The sequence below is a fragment of the Monodon monoceros genome, unplaced genomic scaffold (assembly GCF_005190385.1).
Source record: "Monodon monoceros isolate NGI ecotype Baffin Bay Population unplaced genomic scaffold, NGI_Narwhal_1 Super_Scaffold_5, whole genome shotgun sequence".
Taxonomy (NCBI): Eukaryota; Metazoa; Chordata; class Mammalia; order Artiodactyla; family Monodontidae; genus Monodon; species Monodon monoceros.
Genome location: NW_021703782.1, coordinates 107,889,295 through 107,913,387, shown reverse-complemented (window position 1 = coordinate 107,913,387; position 24,093 = coordinate 107,889,295). Strand labels below are relative to the sequence as shown.

At 42.6% G+C, this 24,093-nt stretch overlaps 1 protein-coding gene across 5 annotated transcripts in view; it reads right to left on the bottom strand.

Moving 5' to 3' along the window:
- The window catches only part of ABL1 (ABL proto-oncogene 1, non-receptor tyrosine kinase), a 134,218-nt gene that overhangs the window by 32,004 nt on the left and 78,121 nt on the right, over nt 1-24,093 (bottom strand). For 2 of the 5 annotated variants that reach the window (XM_029201799.1, XM_029201801.1), the window contains exon 1: nt 12,523-12,702. The exons of the other annotated variants lie outside the window; for them this stretch is intronic. In XM_029201799.1, the coding sequence (XP_029057632.1) occupies nt 12,523-12,601 (79 nt within the window). In that variant the 5' untranslated portion in view covers nt 12,602-12,702. Of the gene's footprint in view, nt 1-12,522; nt 12,703-24,093 lie in introns of those variants that run through there. 5 annotated transcript variants of the gene reach the window in all.

Sequence of the window (24,093 nt, the reverse complement as noted above, 5' to 3'; positions counted from 1 at the left end):
CTTGCGTCTCCCTCCCCCCCCCCCCCCCCTATCCCCCCCCTCTAGGTGGTCACAGAGCACCGAGCTGATCTCCCTGTGCTATGCGGCTGCTTCCCACTAGCTATCTATTTTACGTTTGGTAGTGTATATATGTCCAAGGCAAAGGATTCTTAACATAAAAGAACTCTTGCATATCAAAAGGAAAAGATAAAACCCTCCTCTATGGAAAAATAGACCAAAACTATGAATAAGCAGCACACGGGAAATTTAAATTACCGTTAAACACAGAAAGCACGTCTACCCTCCTAATAATCAAAGAGGGTAGACATGCTTTCATGTCTTTCATGAATTTCAAAGCAAATTCTCCATGAAATTGGGCAGGGACATTTTCTTGAGGCTAACAGGGTAAAACTTCAATGAAATGGGCACTCTCATACAATGCTAATAGTTGGTATAGATATTGCTGTAACATTTTAGGAGAAAAACTGGAAATGTAAACCGAACTGAGTCTTTAAAGAATTCCATCACCTTTGACATACTGCTAGGAATTTATCCCAGGAGACCCACACAATGATTTGTATATACTGATTTTTAAGTAACAGCACAGAAAAGGAAAGGTACACAATATTTAGCAACACGAGATAAGTTAGTTCGTGGTCCATCGATAAAATAGAATACATTCGTAAAGCCATTCAAAATATTTTTGGAAAAAATATCTAATAACTTGGAAATATACTATAACAATCCCCCATTTCATAAAAATTGAAAAAAAGTCCAGAAGGAACTATATCAAAATGTGAACAGTAGTTAATGCGTGGTAGTATGTTAACAGTACCATTAACAGTAATTTAACTTGGGGTGGTGGGATTACGAACATTTTAAGTTTTCTTTATTCTTTTCTGTATTTTGGCATATTTCTCACAATGAACGTGGATTGTTTTTATAATCAGAAAACAATTACAAAAATTAAAAAACCTGTCATATATAGAAGCCAGCGGACACTTATATAATTGATCGTCTAACATGAAAAAGTACACAGGGTGGGGAGGGAATCTCCTCAAGCTGTCCTGAAAAAGTATGTGTGCATTCCCCTCCAGTGTCCCAACTTCGTGGCCATGAGCACACGACTTGCGCGGACCAGGCCTACACAGGAAATTAAAGCAAAGTCATGAATACAGAAATGCTTTTCTTCTCAAATGCCATTTGACCTCTTCTATCAAACATTCTGCAGCATCTGGATTTGATCAAAGTTACATAATCAGGGGAAGTAGCCTGGAAAACACCTGGAATAGGCAGAACACAGATACTGGCTCAGGGTTGACTGTCGACTTAAAAGTATGGGTTAAAGAGGGACTGTCCCTAACGTGGAGACAGATGCTGAGAATTTCATGTGAAGGGATGAGGCCTTTGTCAGGAAGGAAAGGGCCTCCCACAGCTTTTTGATTCAACAGGACGTCAGGAAATCCAAGGCAGCCTTTCAATTTTCCTCTCCAATTCTTGCTCCATTCCACAAATTAATGGCCAAAGCCCAAAGGGAAGTATTGCTCATGCCTGCCTCTGGATCGAGACACTGAAGTGTAGCCACAGTCGAACACCAAAACCTTCCAGTGAATTCCCAATCCAGGCTGATGTCAAAATTGACTCACAATGTATAAATGCCAAGTTCCTTGCTTCATTTCACAGTGAACTATGCTTGTCAACCTTAAAAATGATCACAGTTTACAAGGCCAAAGTTGCAGAATGTACTTAAATCTTCCTTGCTTAATACATGAACTTCCTGCCAGTCCCAGGTTAGACCCCCTAAAGGATTCATTAAAAAAGGATGCCCCAAACAGCTCCCCCTTCTGTTCTGCCAGTGGAAAAAGGAATCTTAGCATCTATTATTCTTAAAAAGCTTAGTTAACGTTTTCTGCAGCGTCCTGAGTTACCTTTTTAAAATATTTTTTATGTCTTCAAAAATGTCTCCCATCTCATTGAAAATCCTTTTGTTATTTCACCACATCTTTAATGAAAAGGTTCCTACTCACCAACAAAACTCAGGAAAAGTCATATACCAAGAATGGTGCTATCTAAAAAAATGCCTCCAAAGCTCTAAAAAGCTATGGCTCCAACTATGAGAATAGCAAACTGAAAATTGTGTAAGAACAATGCCATAGAATGCACTGGATCTGTGCGTGATTAACTTATCTGGACAGTATTCTAAGAAAATAGCTTGGGTCTTTAAAGTACAATTTAAAGAGCATTCTATACAAAGATAATCCTTTCTTAAAGTTGTGAGTCACTGATCAAAAATGTTTACAAAAGATTCTCCCATGTGGCATATCTGTCTAGACTTTCAGGGGCTGCTGCTGGAGCTGCCACTGGCAAAAAGCAGGAGGAAGTAATGTGCTACTGCAGTCCCGAGGGGAGGGGAGGGGAGGGGAGGGGAGGGGAGGGGAGGGGAGACTTCACCTCCAGGAAAAACATCCCTGGGAAGCTTCCCACCTTCCTGTTGGCGCTCGTGCCCAAGGTCACGGTTCCTTCTAGAGTGAGAGCAGCCAGCTCTGTGGCAGTCATTACTATCCACACTGGGGCTCTCACTGGGGTTCAGGGTGGGGGAGGGGCGCGAGCGTGGGGCGAGTCGCGGGTGATAAACATTCCCTTCACTTTTGCTCACATTCAATCATTGAAACCCTGGTTGCTTTAGTCTTATTTCCTTTGTGGGCCCTTCATTATTATGCTCTAGCTCAAGGAACCTCTGTAATTTAAAAATCTATAAAACAGGTCCTTCAGAAAAGAAGGCAGCCTTCGCGTTTTACTTCATACTCGGTTCCAGCTGAGGAGATCACGCTCAGACTATTTAACAGTCTAATACAACTTTTTATGATATGAGCTTAGAGGAAAAGTATTGTTTCCCACAATCTGAACTCGATGAAAGCCATTTTATCTACATTCTACATGGTCCTTTGTTTTGTAATTTACACCCTCACCCGGAGCAGTTAAAATTATTTTAAAAAAAAAACAAGTTTAGCTGAATATAGCCTTGGCATTAAGTTCTCACTCTGAACAAAATGTTCCCAGCGCCCCAAAACACTGTGTCAGCTGCTGGGGAGCAGGGGTAGGGCAACGTGGTAACGATGCAAGGAATCATCACACAGCCTCTGCTCCTTGTGGGAGAAACACAGTTCATGAAAACTGACACACCCTCAAAGCAAAAGTCTAATAAAAGATGGGCGCTGTCCTGCGGATTAATTGATAAGGACACAGACACTGAGGGCCAGGAGTTGTGAGGGGGGCGAGCTCAGTAGGAAGGAGGTGGACCCTGAACCAGACCGTGCCTGGCAAGAGAAGCAGGGTTAACACCGGGACCCAAGGCTATAGCCTGACACATCAAGGCTACTAAGGGAGGGGTCTTCAGTTGGGCTGTGTTGTGGACCCTCTGGTGATGTCCAGGGACTCCTTCTCAGAATACAGTTTGTAAATGCATCAAATACCTATGCAGCACTGCAAAGGAAAACAACTCTATTGAAACAGTCCTCAAAATATTTTTAAAGAAGTAATTTGTGATACGGTGCTTCTTTATTAATGCATTAAATATATGCTCCTTTATTAACACCTTAAATAACAAGCTCTAGTAGTAGCTACTGTCAGTTCAAAGTAGTAATGAGTGTAAGTAATAATTACAATTGTTACATGATATGAAAATATCTGATTTCTACTGGTGGCAACGTCACAAGTACTGCTAATATTACTGTGGTTTGTTACCTACATTCAAAAAGAATAATATACTAATTTTCAGTTATGTTTAGTGAAATAAAGTTTTAATATTTTTCCATCCAAGGACATGGAGGCTCCGAATTCCACACCAGACCCCGAGGGCCTTGCAGGTTCACAACTGCTACACTACAGATTTGGTTCACTAGAACCCCAGCAACCTGACAGGGAGAGGGGCCTAGAAAGGGGGCTGCAATAAATTAGCGCAAAGCCCGCATTACTCAGTTTTCTTTTTAGATAAATGCAGTTGTATTACTTCCCACTTAGGGGCATTGTAGGTAATAAATTAAATGGGTTTCTTAGAGAAATCTCCTTTAAAAAATAAAAAGTTAAAAAATAAAGTTATTTAAATTAGCCCAAGGTCTAACTGTGTCTGGGAATCTTTTTACATTATAATGTTCCTAGCCAATTTTAGAAAACAGAATTCTCCATCCTAACCTCTGTCCCCATCGGCAGTCCAGATACACAGTGCTCCCTTCTGAAGGTACACAGTCCCTGCCCCCCTCCCGCCACCAGAAAGCAAAAAAATAAAAGGAATTTTGTGTCACCTTCTAAGAATCTACTGTCAAAGAAGTCTACAGTTACTGCAAATGAAGTATAAAGACCACTATAAAATAAGACCCTACCGTCTTCAATCCATTCTCAACCCCATCATTCACACACCTTCCCCTCCCTCTCATCCCAGTAAGTGCACACCCACAGCCTGGCCACTTTCCCTCCTAAACCTCTGATCAGTCCCATACTTTCCATGCCCCACCACACCCTTGACTGGTTTCCCCCTTCGACGCCCCCCCTTCATTCCACCTCCACACTGCCACCAGAGCAGTCGTTCTAAAATGCAGATCTGACCAAGTCACTCTTCTGTTAAAACCCACTGAGATGGCTGCTGGCCAAGAGGCAGAACAGAAACCTTGGGAGGCAGCTCTGCCAGTCAACGCTCAGTCACATTTCTCAATACTCGTGCTGTCACCTGTGGCAACAGAAGGCACAGTGCTATGATGTGCCAGTTTGCCCATAATGCAGGCGACACTGCTCCTAGCGAGTAAAAGGGGCCCTCAGAAAACGGCTGGGCTTGTTACTGCCACCACCTCTACAGGAGAAGTCGGCGCTCCAGAAGCAGCACCTTCCCCCCCCCCCCACTACACCCACTCTTCACCCAGCCTCCCCAAATGCCTTGCAGTTTCCCTGTTGCTGCCTCAGCTGTGTGCACCTGGACAAGGGCCAGTCACTCCCCCTGGAATGCCTTCCCAGCCCACTCCGTATCCTGCGCCCTCACGCCCTCTAGGAAACCTCTGACGGGTCCTTCTGCCTCCCTACCGCCTCTCCTCCCGTTGACTACTTCCCCTTCACCTCATCGGGGGAGCACTTGGTGTCTGATAGGGACACAGTAAGGAATCTGTTCCCATGTCCCTTGCAGTACGGTAAGCCTGGGCTCCAGGGTGGACAAGCCTTGTTCAAATCTCAGTCCACCATGTCTTTAAGATATTAATTTCTGAGCCTCAGTTTCTCAACTGCACGATGGTTTCAACCTAGCTGGGCCGTCAGGAGAGGTCAACGCATACTGCATGCAGAGAATTTTTGCACGAATGCGGGAGCGGTACCTGGCACCAGGGCACTGCACTACAGGATAATTATTCCTTCTCGTATTATTGTTACCACAATAATGTGAATTCCTTTGGGGCAGAGACCAGGCATTCTTATCAGAGTCTTCAGCACCTGCCTAATGCAATGCAGGACATACAGCACCACCGCTCAGTGTTTCTTAAAATGAACTCAGGTGTAAGAACACCCTGTACTTGTTTCTCTTTAGCAAGAAGGTAAAAATATTAAGTCATGATTGAAGAGTGCACCTTAATTATCTGTTAACCTGAATTAAGAAAAGCAGAAATGACAGACAGTAAAGATGAAAAGCAAATGCAACCTGACCAGGAAAACTTTTATAAAGATCTAGGAAATACAGTAACTTTTTAATGGAATGTAAACCACGGCCAAGATCCTAAAACAAGGTGTAACAGGAAAGTACATTTCTCTGTGCTTTCAAAAGAAATAGGATTTGTTACAGTCTCCTAACAGGCAGACACCCGGTGAGATCCCGATGCCTCCACACACTTCTTGTCTGTGGGCGAAGAAAGGTTCCATGGATCCCTGTAACTGGCCCAGATGCAAACTGTCCACAGTGAGCCTGCTAACCATAAAAGCATTTTTATTCTGTCACAGGCCATTTGCAACAGACTGAAAGCCCTCCCCTCTGCCTGCCAGGCCTGGGATGGTTTGTTTGCAAGCACTCATTTCACAATGCCTGTTCTCTTTTGAAGCATCATCAAGGCTACTGGGCCAGTTTAGACCCGACTTAAGTGAAGGGGCTTCCCCATGGCAGGCAAGTTCCCCAGAAGGTCTCATTAGCCATTATTATTCCTGTTGCTAACTGGAGTAAGTGAACATGACCCCCAAACAGGCATTTTGGCTCCAAAAAGCAATGGCTAATTCTACTCATGGCCCGCCTTTAAATTAAATTTTAAGGTATTCAATGTACAGTGCTATCAGGCAAATTTGAGGCCTGGTGAGACTGATAAGGATTAGGTCTCCAAAGAGAATTTAAGAGTAATAAGGCTAAAGTTTATGTCACTGAACGTGAGTGAAAAACAGCTAGTACCGAGTGCACTTGAGAGGGCAGGAAGTGGAAGCAGAGGTGAAGTGACTCACCTGCTCTCCCTCCAGTTACCCATCCACAAGCCACCTGTCTGTCAGTCTCACTCAGTCTCCAGCACTGCTCTCTCATGATCTGGCTCTTTTTCCTTCTCATCTCTGGATCTCTTCCCTGCCAACCCCCATCCCCACTCTGCCCCTGTCCCAGCCCCCACCCTTTCCTTCCCTCTTATCTTGACTTCTTGTCTTTGTCTCCCAGTCTGTCTGCATCTCTCCCCTCTGTCTGTCTTCTCTATCACCACCACCCAACACACAGTATAACAAAGTATCGAAGGTGTGGATTAAGAAAGAAGGATTTGAAGGCTTCCCTGGTGGCGCAGTGGTTAAGAATCCGCCTGCCAATGCAGGGGGCACGGGTTCGAGCCCTGGTCCGGGAAGATCCCACATGCTGTGGAGCAACTAAGCCCGTGCGCCACAACTACTGAGCCTGCGCTCTAGAGCCCGCGTGCCACAACTACTGAAGCCCACGCGCCTAGAGCCCGTGTTCCACAACAAGAGAAGCCACCGCAATGAGAAGCCCACACACCGCAACGAAGAGTAGCCACCGCTCGCCGCAACTAGAGAAAGCCTGCGCACAGCAAGGAGGACCCACCGCAGCCATAAATGAATGAATGAATGGAAAAGAAAGAAGGATTTGAAAACCAATTTCAGAGAATAACAACTGTCATTATCCGAGGACGAAGTTAGTCTCGCAAAAGTCAGTAACTAGCAAGCTATTCTTCCAAATGGTTTAGGCAAGAAAACAAGACTGACCATAAGTGATAAATGTTAAAGATGGGCGATGAGTACAAGGAAGTTCATTATGCTGTCTGCTTTTGTTACAGGTTTAAAAGTTTTCCACTAAAAAAAAGTAAAAAACAAAACAAGGGTTTCCCTGGTGGCGCAGTGGTTGAGAGTCCGCCTGCCGATGCAGGGGACGCGGGTTCGTGCCCCGGTCCGGGAAGATCCCATGTGCCGCGGAGCGGCTGGGCCTGTGAGCCATGGCTGCTGAGCCTGCGCGTCCGGAGCCTGTGCTCCGCAACGGGAGAGGCCACAAGAGTGAGAGGTCCGCATACTGCAAAAACAAAACAAAACAAAACAAAACACAACTAACCTAAGAATTTATTTTATAAGTCATTCTTCTGGGTGTTTAATTATGATTCACCATTACAGAGGAAAAGTTAAATCCTTCCAATGTCTCATCTGATCTTCAGTTCTTGTTATACATACTTTTGGTTTTACTTTTTTCCAGTTTTATTGAGAGATAATTGACATACAACATTGTATGAGTTTAAGGTGTACCACATAATGATTTGACATATGTATATATTGTGAAATGACTACCACAAGAAATTTAGTTAACATCCATCACCATACATAGTTACAAATTACTTTCCTTGTGATGAGAACTTTTAAGTTTAAGATCTACTCTCTTAGCCATTTTCAAATAAACAGTACAGTATTGTTAACTACAGTCATCATGTTATACAATGTTATGGATTTTAAAAACCGACCCATCAATAATTTTTCCTGTTTCTGTTTCAGACCAGTGATTGCACCGGCAAAATTACTATTTGATTTTGCAATAAAGGTAATAAGTAGTATGAAATTTTCAGTTTTCATATGTTTGGAGCTGTGGAAATACTGCCTCTAGAGAGAAGAAATAAGATGCCAACCATGAACCAATGGGATTTTTCTTCCACAATTAAAATATTCACCATGGGAATAAGAAAGGGTCAGAGGACTTCCCTGGTGGCGCAGTGGTTAAGAATCCTCCTGCCTATGCAGGGGACACAGGTTCGAGCCCTGGTCCGGGAAGATCCCACATGCCGCGGAGCAACTAAGCCCATGCGCCACAACTACTGAGCCTGCGCTCTAGAGCCCACGAGCCACAGCTACTGAAGCCCGTGCGCCTAGAGCCCGTGCTCCACAACAAGACAAGCCTGCGCACTGCAACAAAGAGTAGTCCCCGCTCACCGCAACTAGAGAAAGCCCACATGCTGCACTGAAGACCCAACGCAGCCAAAAAATAAATAAATTTATTTTTTTAAAAAAAAAGGGTCAGAGGAAGGGAAGATACTTTTCCTTAAAACCAAGGACAGGGAGTATTAATTATATGCATCAAAGCAAACTTGGAAACAAATTGTTTTCTTAACAACGAGAAAAACTATGGGTGGGTTTAGCTCTATTCTACCATCACACTTCAGCCATTAGAGAAACTGGCAATGCCAACATTTTAGACTGCGAAATATTTACTTAAAATGGCAACAGCTAACATTTGCAAACATCTTGCTCTGTGCTAAACAATTTAAATGAAATCTCTCGTGTGAATCTCCCAACTCAAGAAGGCAGGGACTGCTCTGAGCCTTATTTTAAAAATGAGAACACCAGGCTCAGAGAGCAATGTGCCCATGGTCACCAGCATCTGGGTCCCGGCCGGCATCTGAGCCCAGGCGGGCTGGCTCCAGAGCTGCGCGCTTCACGTGAGAATGGGACCTTGGCAATACCCTGGCCATAACACTGCCTTGATTTAAGGACATCTCAAAAGAACCTCACATCAGTATAAATACATACGTTTAGCACTTTATTGGTCTCAACACTTTCCCTTGAATCATCTCCTAGATCCTCAAAACAATCCTTGAAGGTGGGCTGGACAGAATGTTTGTTCTCTCGGTCTTTAGAAGTAAGAAAACAGAAAAGCTGAGAGATGAAAACTGGGATCGCCTGACTCCAAATTCAAAAGTATTTCCAACCAAAGTGAACTGGGGCCCTTCTTCCTCCTCTTCTCTAGAAACCTCATAGCGTTGGTATGAGAATGAAGTGAGGATGTCTATGAAGTGCTTGGTGCCAAAGAACTGTCACATCATAAATGCTCAACAATTTCAACGTAACCCCAAATGAAAAGGACTGACTGGCTTTCTATTTGGTTGCAGAAAGAGCTTCAGATTTTCTTTGTTACTAAACAAGGGAAGTATCTGATGACCTCAGGAGAGGGTATTTAGAAAGAGAGCATAAGCTTCTCTGAGGCATAAGTTCTAAAAGTGTATCTGTGAGGCTGGCACCACATAAAGCATTCACCAGAAAGTTAACTGCTGAAAAGAAGCGTTTAAAAGTGGGCCCTTAAAATAAATTTTGAAAGTTCAGGAAGAGTTCACTTCACAGACATTAGTTTTTGATTCCACAGTACAGAACTAGCATGCCCATGTACAACATTCATGCACCATATACGCAAACACAAATACATGAATAAATAAAAGTAAACTGGAAAAAAAAAGAATTCAATTGGCTAATGTTCATGTTTTCTTTCACACCTCTAGGAGAGGGAAGAAATAATCAGAAAATTCAGTGCTTGAAGTAAACCTAAGATTGTAAAGCAAAATGTGGTCATGGTGAATAGTTACTGCTATAAACATATACTTTCACAAAGCTGGAGCACAAAATTTAAATGCTATAAATGCTTATATATGCATAAAATGTTTCTAGAAGGACACACAAGAAACTCAAGTGAGGCTTCTGGGTAGGGAAACTGGATAAAGGATAGAATTTTCTTTTCACTCTCCTATTTAGAATTTTTTATGATGTACAGCTATTTTAACATACATCTACGGCTAAAGGTAATCATTTTTATCAGTATTAGGCTTCTAGAAGAGAAAAAAAGAATATCCTTGTTTCAGGCTCTAGAGTGTTTCTGAAGATACCGTTTTAACATCCACAGAGAGTTCCAAAGGATATAAACAGTCACAGCTGGTAAAGCATATACTGGCTAAAACTGGGCTCTTTGGAGCCAGACAGCAAGGGTTCAAATCCCAGCACCACCACGTGCTAGCTCTGTGACCTTAGACATGTTTCCTAACTTTCAGATGCCTCAGCTTCCTCATCTATAAAATGGAAGTAACCAAAGGGCCGTCATGAGAAATAAGCAAATTAAATCATACAGAATGCTGAAACAGTGCTTGGAACACAGTAAGCATTTAATAATTGTTGCTTTGACAGCTAGGCCCAAGTAGCAACAGATGCGTGATCAAGTTGCACTTATGGCTGAACTTTCTCTGATAGAATGGAAAACTTGACCATATTCAATTTTCTCCGTGACTCGGGATGCCTGGGTCCCTAGTGCATGTCAATTAAACACTGACTGATTGATTGAGGATGTCAGTAAAAACAAAAAGCCTGGATTACTTATCCAGATGTTGGCAAGTGTTTTTCCCAAGCGACTAATAGCACATCCAGTCTTTAAGAAACGATCACTGAGGTTTGTTAAATTCTCTCAACTACAAAACAGTAATTCCATTTACTTTCTCCGATTAACCATAACAATGAAAGAAGGAAAACTCAGTCACAAAAAAGAATTCCTAGAGTGATACCTTCCTAGATGAAGCCTTAATGCAAGGCAGTCTGCTGTAATCAGAATTTTTTTTTTTTTTTGAGACTTGACAGTCAACATTATTTCAAGACATGCTGGAATAAGACGCATTGGATTTTGTCTCCCCTCCCCCAAAACAATAATTAGACCAGCCAGGTAAGAACTGAATCTCCTGTTTACTCCCAGGAAAACAAAACAATGTCACAGCATTGCTGTGACCTAACCTTTCTTCCATCACTGCAGCTACAAAAGCCCATTCATCTACTCTGCCGTAAGTATCCATCTGCAAAATGGAGATGGTAATGCCTAACACTAACTCGTTACAGATGTAAATGAGAATGTGTCCAGAATTTTGAGCAACTTGGAAAGTAAGCAACATATTAACTGAAGATGATTCTGGCTGCTCAGATGCCAACTTTTAGGGACAAATAAACCATCTTCCCCTCTAAATGCTAGATTTTGTGAGCCCACTCCATCTGGATGCATCTTCTCCAAGGGACTAACCTTGGGCTAACAACATACACATCTCACGGCAAGAGGGGCACCTGTATCACTGGAGTTTATGGTTTGAGCTGCACATGTACGTGACTTCAGGCAGACCCTCAAGTCAAAAAGTTGGAAAGAAAAGAAAACTAGGTTAGACGATTAACAAGGTCTCCGTTTACTTCGCCTTCATTTTAAAAAGAAAAACATTACAACTTCATGGCACTACGGCAGCAGAAATTCTACTTGTTCTAAAATGAGCTTTACATTTCTATTCCTATTTCAAGTCCTGAATGAAAATGACAAACAAATGCAAGCAGGATTACATCTCTGAAGTACAATTAGCCTTTCTGCTGAAAGCAAGCAGTCTGGGATGACCAGTCCCCAAATCAGATAAATTTCAGATTCACCCTGAAGCTACAAAATGAGGTCCACTCATCATACTCAATTGGAGCTTTTTTTTTTTTCAGTTGTCACCTTACTAAGACAGAAAACAAAGACAAATAAACAGAAAAGAAAAAAATGGGATTAGAGAAGAAAAGGAGAGTAGAATGGAAAGAGGGCGAAAGTGAACCGCTCCGGGCTCTGAGGCTTTACCGAAGGAACTTAACAGGAGGTTATCCTCCTCCCTCCCAAGTACCCTGGACTCATTCAAAATGCCTTCTTAAAATGCGGGGTAACTTTTCTTTTCGCCCCGCAAAAGTGAGAGAATTCCTAAGACCTCTTCGTGGTCCGTAGATAAGGCGGGGGGGGGGGGGAGTAGGAAGATCACTTGAAATTCTGTATCCATAAATGGTAGAGCCGTGTGCTCTTTGTACACGAGACTTAATGAAAATCATATGTTTCACAAACACGGGTTGACCTTTTTGACACATAATTCCTAATTACCGGTGTAAATTCCACAACGTGGGCTCACAAGGTCGTTCAGGCCTGTAGAGTTTGCTTTCCCCAACTTTCGGGCAGAGCCCCGCAGCCCAGGGCCCGCGACTTCGCCCTCCCGACATGGGCTCTGCCGCGGTGAGCGCGCGGGGGCCGGAGCCCCGCACCCTCTCGGCTCGCGGCAGCGCCCAGGGGCGGGCGAGGGAAAGAAAGAGAAAGAAAGAGAAAGAGGGAAAAAGAGAAAGGGCGAGAAAGGGAGAGGGAGGGAGAGGGAGGGAGAGGAAGAGGAGGGAACGCGCGCGGGCGGGCGAGGCCTAGGAAGGCCCGGCGGCGGACACGCGGCCGCCTAGACCCAGTCCCGGCGCCGGCCCCGCGCTTACCTTCCAGGTAACAGCTGGAGGAGGACGAGAGCCCCTTCTTGGATTTGCAGCCCACCAACTTCAAGCAAATTTCCAACATTTTCGCGTGCCGGCGGCGTCGAGGCCGGCGCCCTGGGCTGGCTCCGCGGCGCGGCTCAAGCCCGGCTCTCCCGGCTGGCCCCGCCTGCCCTCCCGGGCCCCCGCGGCCCCGCCATGCCGCCTCCCCGCCGCCCCGCGCGCCCGCCCGTGGCCGCGGCCGCGTCTCGGTCTCCGCTCCGGACGCGCCTGTTAACAAAGGGCCAGGAGTCCGGCCCGCGAGGCCCGCCCCCGCCGCCTTAACCCTCTCCGCGCCGCGCCGCGCCCGGACCCAGAGCTTCCCGGCGTTCTCAAGGCCTAGGCCGGCCCTGGACCGTTACCGCGGTCCGAAACCGAGGTCCCGCCAATTTCTGGGTTAAGGAAAGAGAGGGTGGTTATTTTAAGCGCGGCATTCACGGGTTCTCAACGTTGGGAAGTGCGGTCCTAACACCCCAAGAAAGACACCGACAACTACGGCAGTTGGGGAGGGCAGGCCTGCATCTCTGTGGCAGGAGGTGCCCCCAACCTGCACCACTTAAGGCCAAGTGAGTTCCACTGGGCGCGGTGCCCTGGCGAACCCAATGTCCCTAGACTGTTGGTGAATAATGCAAATTCCTCTGGAATTATCAATTCTGGTCTCATTTACACTCAGTGAGCTTACTGTGATTCAGGCTAACTCAATGGGTGTCTGAGGAATGAATAATCAGAGAGCTGCAACCCACATTACAACTACACAAGTTTGCAACACATTTGTCAAATCATACATCCAGACTAGGAGACAAAAGAGATGGGCAAGTTCAAATTCAAACATAACTTCTGATAATTTGTAAAGGGAGCTTAGTCTCCACGATGAGATCTCATCAGGGTCATGGCCTGTGTCCCTTCTTTAAGAAGCCTCATTTTCTTCAACAGAGAAGTCTTCCCTTGTTTGGTGTGTGCCACGGGGGGCCATTGTTTAAAATCCATTTCATTGCTGTACTTGGCCCAAATCTTTCTATAACTAATGATAAGACAATATCATAAAATATAACAACATAATAAATAACAGTAATCACAATAATGTGTTCCTTGGCACAAAACTGGAAATCCAGATCAGTGGGAAACCATATGGAATCCAATCATATCAAATAATTTAATAAAAATCAGATAGGGACTTCCTTGGTGGCGCAGTGGTTAAGAATCCACCTGCCGGGATTCCCTGGTGGCGCAGTGGTTGAGAGTCCGCCTGCCAATGCAGGGGACATAGGTTCAAGCCCCGGTCCAGGAAGATCCCACATGCCACAGAGCAACTAAGCCTGTGCACCACAACTACTGAAGCCTGTGCGCCTAGAGCCCATGCTCTGCAACAAGAGAAGCCACCGCAAAGAGAAGCCCGTGCACCTCAAGGAAGAGTAGCCCCCACTCACCGCAACTAGAGAAAGCCCGCTGGCAGCAACGAAGACCCAATGCAGCCAAAAATAAATAAATAAATAAAATCAGATAAATTTCAGTAACTATAGGGAAGTGAAGTTATCTAAATAGTGTTAGATAACTAAATTGCAATAGGGAGAAAAATTAAGTTAGTACACATCTTAGAGCACATGAATACTAAGAGCTGACATGTACTGAGATCTTACTATGAGTCAGACTCTTGTGAGAAGCACCCTCTGTTCATTACCACATTGCATTTGCACAACTATCCTGTGAGGAAAACAGAATTATTATCTGATTCTTCAGGTAAAAATCTGAAGTTTAGAGAAGTCAAGCACCTCGCCCAAAGTCCTATGGCTGGGAACAGGCGGAGCTGGACTCAACCCAGGTCTACCTAGCTCCAAGGATCAGGCTCCTAACCAGTGGATTACGCAGCCCCTTCCCACCAAGAATAAATTCCAAGTAAATTAAAGCTTTGGATATCTATATCTTTGGTTAAATAACTAAGGTTGTCATACGTTTCAGAAGCAGCCTTGGTCAAGAGACCCCAGCTACGGTGATCAGCTCTAGAGGCAAAGCTGGACTCGTTTGTGGTCTAGCCTAACCTGCAGTGACAAAAACCTGGGTATCTTCAGTACGCCAGGAATGGCTAAGTAACAAGATCTTCACTCAGGTCTGCCAAAACTAGTACAGGACAGTTCAAGATTGGACTGGATGTGACTAGTGTATATCACAGGGTTTCTCAGCCAGGGTGTCATTAACTTTTTAGAGATGTCCTGTCAGATTCTGATTCATGTACAAAATGTGTTTCTACTGCAAGTAAGGGACCTGTGGTTTGTGTTGTAGTACCAGGTCAGGCCTCATAGGTACCTAAGAAGACATAGCAGTTCCCATCGCCTGGAGACACAAGGCTACAGGGCCACCAGGTGACAAGTGACTGTGGATGCTATCTAGATTCTGGGAGACACTATCATTCTGCTAGAGAGCCTGTTTGTAATGATAGCCAATTTGTTTAGTGTTACTTGAAACTTTCAACCTCCAGTGTAATGCCAAAAATAAAATCCCAAAGGGTGCCACCAGTACAAATAAGCTGAAAACTACTGTGTTGGTGCCATTTTAGAAAGTTAAAGGTCTTTGGACCAGACTATAATAAAGTCTGTCATTATATAGCATTTAAGATTTAATGGGCTATATTCAAATAGGCACCTTAATGCAAAGGATTATATGTTAATGGACATTTTTGCAATTCTAACCATATCCTTGAATTCTATCAATTAATACAGGCCCAGGTATTTGTTTGCATGTGCCATACTTTATATGAGGGTGTAAGTTTATTTTAAAAAGCTAATGACTGTTACTAATATTCTGCTCTTGAGTCTAAAATGACCATATCCCTTTGGGGACTTCCCTGGTGGTCCAATGGGTAAGACTCCGCGCTGCCAGTGCAAGGGGGCCCAGGTTTGATCCCTGGTCGGGGAACTAGATCCCGCATGCATGCCGCAACTAAGAAGTCCGCATGCTGCAACTAAGAGAAGCCCTCATGCCACAACTAAGAAGTCCACATGCTGCAACTAAAGAGACGCCGCATGCCGCAGTGAAGGTCAGGCGCAGCCTAAATAAATAAATAAATAAATAATCAAATCAAATAAAATGACTTTATCCCTTTAAAAACTCTTAAAATGAGTAATGCTTATAAACTGTGTCCAAATCTTTTAAAACTTAGTTATAAAACCATACATGAACAGGTCTGGCAAAACACTCTGAATTAGCAGCAACGAATATTGAAAACATCGTCAAGCTGCACAGCACCAAATTAAACCAGTACTGTTCTTTCCAGATCTGGCTTTTGATGCTCTTTGAAGCTTATTCACAAGATACAAAAACCATTCTGTTACAAGCAAATAAGAGAGCTTCAATCTCCTTACTAGAATGAAGAAAGGCCTGAGAAGGATTCCCTCTAAGCAACCTTAAACCTAAAAGCCATTAACTTAAAGAAGAAAAAAAAAAGGAAAACAAACAAAGAAATTAAAAAGACTGTGAACTAACGTGTTTGCTACATTACATTCAGTTTGGGAAAGGAATTATACTTTTAATATGTGCCTAATATGTACCAGGCACAAGCCTCCCAAAAACCCTACGAATTTTGTGTAGTTTAACTTCATTTCACAGGTAAGGAAACAGGGGGGTAAGCAGCGATTGGGACAGGTAAGTATCCTGTCCAGGTTCACACACCTAGAAGTAGTAAGGTCTAAAGCCCTTGAACTTTCCAAAATGGACATAATTTGCAATTTACGTGAACGGTGGATAACTGTAGCAAAGCCAGAGGATGAAATAAAAATCATTAACTATTGAAAAATGTGTCTTAAAACAATTAAGGGAATTAGAACGATTGATATTTAAGAATATTTTAAAATATATTAAGATATTAAGAAAGAAAGAATAAAGGTCCTTAATTACATTAAAGTATGGGATCTGAGCTGTGTGTTTCTAAAAGTACAGTCCATGGACAACCTATTTTGAATCGCCTGGGGTACTTACTTAAAATGCAGACTCTTGATCTCCGTTCTAGACCTACACAATCAGAATATACGGAGCGGGCTGTATCTTAACATGTTCCCCAGATGATCTGTGTGCATATATTAGACATTTTAAAAATTATATTTATTATTTTCCTTCTTTCTTCTTTTTGGCTGCATTGGGTCTTAGTTGTTGCACGTGGGCTCTCTTGCTAAGGCGCACAAGCTCAGTAGTTGTGGTGCGCGGGCTCAGTTGCCCCACGGCATGTGGGATCTTAGTTCCCCGATCAGGGATCGAACCCACGTCCCCTTCATTGGAAGGTGGATTCTTTACCACTGGACCACAGGGAAGTCCTCACACTTAAGTTTAAAAACCACTGTTTTGGACGTGGGAAGAGCTGCTTCTTATTTTCCCTGGGAATAGGACAAACAGGGACGGATATTTCTAAAATTTATTCATTTGAAAGCAATTTGTGAGTTAAAGAAATTGTATAACTCTAAACAAGTTACCAAAAGAGAACTCTTCTCTGCAAATTTTGGATACAGATTGAATTTTTTTAAAGTTTGGAGTTCAGTCCTATTTTTTTAAAAGCAGGGTGGACGGGTGGACAAGGGCCCACCACAGAAGCTGGTCAAGGGAAGAAAGCAGGACACAGATGCAGGATGCGGAATCTCCACCTGGGAGCAGCAGGATGGGGGTGGGAGTTTAAGGCAGACAGATGAATCTGACATGGTGCCTGGTTTGGGGCCCCCAGGACCAGATGGTCCCAGATCTGACTGATCCCTTCACTGTTTCCAGCCCAGTTAATAACTTTAGGAGGAAAGAGCAAAGATCTTGAGGTATGTGTATGCTATTTCACATGCCAACAAAGCCCACATCCTCTGATTCTGCAGACACTGTCCAGTGAGAGACTGCCAGGCTCCCTAGTGATGTGGGCTCAACCCACTGGAGAATGCAACTTAGAATATCACATCAATCATACCCACTTTCGCCCCGGTAAAGGGCATACAAGCAACCCTTTAAGTATCATACATTTTCAGTGAGATAACACTGTTTATTGGTCAAGTGTCAGAAAGGTCCAGGGACTCTGGTATGGGGAAACCAGGTGAGAGGGGGAGGCAACACAGTGGAGACTGAATGAGGTATGACATCTCGCAAACTTATTCTCAGTCTCAAACTTGCCACTCACTGTGATAGCTTGGGCAAGTGACTCAATTTTCTAGTCTGTAAAATTGGGGGATGGACTTAAGAGTAGCTCTCTCACTGGGTTATGAAGATTGGAAATAATGTATGGAAAGTGCCCAATGCAGAGAAGGTGGTCAATAACTATTGTTATTTCCAAAAGAGGCCTCTTAACTATATCAGGTGATGGTCTGTTTACCTGCCTAAGTCTTACTCCCATAAGTCAAGAACTAAAATTAACAAATGTGATATGTGCAGCTGATCCCAGAAAGCACAGTCTGAGGGAGTGAAAGCAGTCTGGAGGTTTTCCAAGGGACGAGGAAATCAACTTATTTTATTAAGGGAAAGAAACACTAGCTGTGGGGTAGGAGTAGCAACCAAGGTTCAATGTCACACAGAGTCCTATCTTTAATCCTAAAGCCAAAGTTTTACAACCACAGCTTTGTGGCAAAACACAAACTCCACACCCCACGTCTTTAGTGGGGGCCTATTTCAGGCCCAGAACTTGATGTGCAGGCCACACATAGGACTGTCTTTCATATAACACTGCTTGTTTTGTTAGGCCCTTTGGTATTTACAGAGCTACAATTCTTTTTTTTTTTTTTTTTGCGGTACGCGGGCCTCTCACTGTTGTGGCCTCTCCCGTTGCGGAGCACAGGCTCCGGACGCGCAGGCTCAGCGGCCATGGCTCACGGGCCCAGCCGCTCCGCGGCATGTGGGATCTTCCTGGACTGGGGCACGAACCTGTGTCTCCTGCATCGGCACGTGGACTCTCAACCACTGCGCCACCAGGGAAGCCCCAGAGCTACAATTCTTAATGGGGGGGCCACATCTAAACTGCTTTAGAGTAATTACATCCACGTTCTAGAAAATCTCATTTTAGTCAGATTTTACTATATTTTTTATAATCAACAAGTCAAACATAATGATTAAACAATTCTTCTCCTGGAAGAAACTAATATTGTTGGTATGCCCTAAATATTTTTTATTAATTTTTCTTAATCATAGTAATATATCAATACGTACACGGTTAAGAATCAAATAGTACTAAAAGTCTTATAATAAAATCAGTAGTCCCCTGACTCCATCCCCTTGTCTGTTTCCCCACAGGCAGCCTTCTTCAGATTTTTAATATCCTCATATTGTTGTTTCTGATTCATCAGCTTTCCACATTATATATTAACTTATTATAGTAGTATTATACTATCACCATCTCCAACCTCCCATAACAATAAAATCACAATTTTTGGTTAAATCATTGGTCAGTGTTGATATTATTATGATGATATAAATATTGTTCATTGCTCCACCAATAATACACTATGAATGTCTCCTTTATTATATAACTTTGTTTATCCTGGGGATATTAATTGCCTTGATTTTTTCATTTGATTCGTCTTCTCTATGCCTATTACTGTTTTTTCCCCAAACATTTCAAATATCTGCCAAACACCTAGTAGAATTTTTTCCAAATACTAAGACACTTAAAACATCCTCAGTTCTGTGTACTGACTTACATCCTTATCTTGCTGGAATTCATCATCCAGTAGCTTCCTGGCAGGGTGAGGGGAGGTGCATGTCTAAAAAATGCCTTTCCATTCCACTCAGTTTGGCTGGGTATAGAATTCTAGGTTGAAAATCATTTTCCCCACTTAATTTTGAAGGCATTTCTCCACTATCTTCTAGTTTTCAGTATTGTTGTTTAGAAATGCAATTCCACTCTGACTCCTGATCCTTTATATATCACCTGCTTTTCTCTTTGGAAGCTTTTAGGATCTTCTAATATTCTTGGTGTTCTGAAATCTTACAATGATATGGCTTGGACTCAATATATATATATATATTCTGTGTACTCAGGGAGCCAATGCAATTCAAAGATTTGTCATTTAACTCCAGAAAATACTTCACTAAGCTCTGGAATTTTTCTGATACTTATTGTCTCCTAAATTCTCCTCCATTTTCTCTCTTTCTGGAATTCCTACCAGATGTATACTGAAGCCCTGGGATTGAGCTTCTAATCTTCTTATGTGTTCTCCTTTGTTGTCTAAGTCTTTGTCTTGTGTTTTGCTTTCTGAGATGGACTATTTGCCAAGTCTTGTGTTGAATTTTAAATTTTATATCATGTTTTCAGTATTAAAGAGCTCATTTTATTCTGATTGCTACTTTTTAATAACACACTGTTGTTTGACGTTTGCTGTATTTTTCTCTGAGGAGAGCAGTGAATAGTTCTTCTGAACTCTTCTTCTGTTTCCTGCATTGTCTTTATTTCCACCATGTTCCCTTTCTCTGTGAATTTGTTTTACCCTCTATCTATCATGTAGAGACTTTTAATTTGGCTGTCCATTCATTATACATGAAAGAGGAACTGAAAAAATATGCATGGAAGTGGCACAACATGTGGACTTCAGTGAAAGAAGGTGGTGAGCCTACTTTTCCATCAAGAGAACCCCCAAATGGGCTTTTCTCTGGGACCATTCAATTTTATTTTTTTGTTTTTTTTCTCTAGAAAAGAATCTTTCCATCTCTTCTCTGTTAGGGCTCTGGCTACCAGGTATTGGAAGAGGCCTGAGAATCTCATTATTCAGCATGCAGACTTAAAAAAAAAAAAATCTGCTCTTGCCCACCCCACTGTTTTCAGTCCAATGGCTTACCTGCACCCCAGCTGGGGGTAATATCCCTGAGTCTGGAGCCTTTATAGGGCAATTTCTCCATAATACTTCTCTCTCATGTAGGTGGGAAACAGAAGTGGTCATTTGGCTGTACAGGGATGGGGAAGGGTGTGAAGAATCTAAAAAGTCCTTTACAGACTTCCAACTGATCCCCTTGATTTCAGTTAAGGCCTCACGACCCCCTGCTTTCTGTGGTACTAATGCCTCTAATTTCTGACTTTTTCTCTCAGGTTCTTACAAGTAAACTGGCTTACTTCTAATCAATGTCTCTCTTAGAAGAGGTTAGGCTTCAGCTTCTTCGATTCTGCTAAGTCTATTACCACGCTTTTGACTGCCTCTCATTTTCCAAAAATGTGTTCACCTTTCTTATCTACTTTCCCCTTTGGGTTCGTTTTGTCCTTATGCATTTTCACTTTTCAAAAAATCTTTTTATTATCATTCCAGTGGGGCTTGGGGGAGGTAACAGAAATAAAAACAGGTCTGCAAACTTTAATCATTTTAAATTAGAATCTAGTTTTGGGACTTCCCTGGTGGCACAGTGGTTAAGAATCCGCCTGCCAATGCAGGGGACACGGGTTCAATCCCTGGTCTGGGAAGATCCCACATGCCACGGAGCAACAAAGCCCGTGTGCCACAACTAATGAGCCTGCGCACTAGAGTCCGCAAGCCACAACTACTGAGCCTGCGTGCTACAACTACTAAAGCCCTCGTGCCTAGAGCCTGTGCTCCGCAACAAGAAAAGCCACCACAGTGAGAAGCCCATGCACCGCAACGAAAAGTAGCTCCCGCTCGCCGCAACTAGAGAAAGCCCACGCGCAGCAAGGAAGAGCCAACACAGCCAAAAATAAATAAATTAATTAATTATTTTAAAAAATAAAAAAAAAAGAATCTAGTTCGACCATTTTACAGATGAGACAACTGAGGCACAAACAGGCTAAGAAAACTTGTACAAGGTCTCATAGCAAGTTAGTGGCAGAGCCAGGAAAAGAGCCCAGATCTCCAAACCACCTTGCTAGATTTTTTCGATTATGTGACACCCACTAGGCACCCATAATTAAGAGCTGACAGACTAGTTTTAGGATACCAGGCTGAAAAAGTATTTAAAATTTGTTGCAAACTACAGGTCTCAAATCTTAATATTGCTGGTGGTGAAGAAACAACCAAACCCTGAATTCTTAAATCCAGTCACATAACTTAAAGTTAAATTATAAACAGTTATGTTATTAAACAAAAATAGTTTGAGATATTCTTATTAAAATCTAAGTGCTTGAATTCAGCTTAAAGGGGTTTTGCATGATTTCATGAATTGTCTTTTCCCTTTTACTTTGGTTACCTTTTGAAATAAATGCCACAGAATTTTATTTTAAATCGTGGAAAGTCTTGTTTGTTTGTTTTTAATCTGAATAATGAATAAAGATTAAGATATCTACAAAACAAACAAGTCAAAAGTAGCAATGTTGCAAAAATCTAAAGGCGATAAACTATCATCATTATAATAAGGTAAATTTAATCTGCCTTAAGTAGAATTGGTTGATAAAAGAAAAGCCCAAGCACTGGTTATTTACAAACAATACTTTTATTTTCAAACACTGGTACTGCTTTTGGCTTTTATAGTTTTGTTAAGTCTGAACTGGAAAACCAATGGTTAATTTTTTTCCTCTCTTTCTCTAAGACTAAAAGAATCTGCCAAAGCAGCAGACCAGGCCTAGGAGATCACGTTACTTTGGGGGTGGGGGAAGGAAGGCAGCTGGAGGGGAGTGTAGAGAGAAGGGCCAGAAGGGAAAGAAAACAAGTTGTCTGAACCTCCCCACAGTGTAAGACCCAGCAGGGATTAGGAGGTACGTGAAGGAGCCCATGTTTATCCAAGTTATCTCTGGGGCAGCTGAAGTGGGCTGTAAAAGTATGGGCTCCTTTGATATTAAAATCTTCCCAGCAATAGAGCTGCACCCGGGAAAGCAGATTTCTTGGTAATGTTACCAAGGCCTGAAAACCTAGAAATGAAACACTCAGAGAGCGTTAATGTTTGTTTCTTCAAAACATTCAGTACCAATTTGTTTTGTTGTCAGGGTTTTAAACATACAAAGGACAAATGGATCCAGAAGATTGCTTCCCTACACGTGTTAGAAATTACTGTTGTCCTTAGACAAGTAATGACATCTCTAAATGAAACAGTGCTCTTTTCCTTCCTAAAGAGACAGATCTGGCATATTGATCCAGAACTACATACTAACCAGACAAGAACAGCTACGGTTAACATTGGAGAAACTGCTCATTAAATGGCACTGTCAGGAGGAAAGAGCCACTTGAAAAGAAAACTGCAAAACAAAGTCAACCTGGCAGAAGCTGTCCTCTTGTTTGCTACCCTTCCTACGAGCTGGTATATAAAATCTGTATTCAGTAAAGCAACTCCAGAATTGTATTTAATCACTAAGGTATCTTCACATTCCCTAAGCAATAGTAATTCATATTTATGGCTACTTCACCATTAAGAACATTCTAGTGCAATTCTAAAACAAAAGTAAAATGAACTGCTCCAAAAGGTTTAGGCCAATAACCTCATATCAACTAGACTTTCTTTGATGAAAAAGTAATGGGAATCCCACACAGACTAGTTACAGGAACTGCCAAGCCCAACAATGTCCCCTAACATCTGTTCTCCTCTCTCACCATCAACCCTTAAGTTTTAGATGGACATATGGCCCCAGAATAAAGACTACATTTCCTAGTCCCTCTTGTGCCTAGTCATTACCATGTAACTAAGTTTTAACCAATGATATGGCGAGCAGCACCGATACATGCAACTTCTGGGTCAGGTTCTTAAAAGGAATGAGAATGCTCTCCCTCTCTTTTCTACTTCCCACTGCCTGCAAGGGGACAGGCTTGCTGGAGTGGCCATTTGGATCCTGAGGTAGAATCCACACCTTAAAAGTAACAACATAGCAGGTGTCTGGTTCTGTGGAGTTCCCATACACGTGCAGGACTGCTAATGTCAGCCTGTTAACAGAAGCAAGAAATAAACATCTAGCTGTTTTAAACCGCTGGTATTCTGCATCTGTATAACAGCCATTTAGTCTTTACGGTAATACTAAAAGACCAGTTTTAACTCCCGTAAATCTAAGAATTTCCCAAATCAATTGTTTCTTTTCTTTATCTATTAAAAACTGTTAATTGAAGAGCAAGCGTTTGAAATTATCCTATAACCTTTAGAAAATGAGAAAGTGTCTTAAATAATCGCTGTGAAACACATAGTCCAGTATCCAGCTCATAACAAAGACTCAAAAATCACACATTAATTATTATTGCTACCTTAACTGTCCCTTCCCCTTTCCAGCGTCTCTGGTACTGGTGTGAGGAAGATTAAAAAATTCTGTGTTCTATCACATATCTGATAAAGAATTTGTATCCAGAATACAGAGAACTCAACACACAATAATAAGACAGTAAGCAAACCAATTAAAAAATGGATAAAAGATTTAAATTGATGTGTCACCAAAGAAGAAATATGAATGGCTGATAAGCACATGAAAAGACGCTCAGCATCACTAGTCATTCCAGAAATGGAAACTAAAACCACAACGAGGTACTTCTTCACAGCCACTCAAATAGTTATGATCAAAACGACAGACAAAACCAAGTGTTGGTGAGGATGTGGAGAAACTAAAACACTCATACGCTGCTGGGGGGAACATAACATGGTGCAGCCCTACTACAGAAAACACTGTGGTAGTTTCTTAAAAAG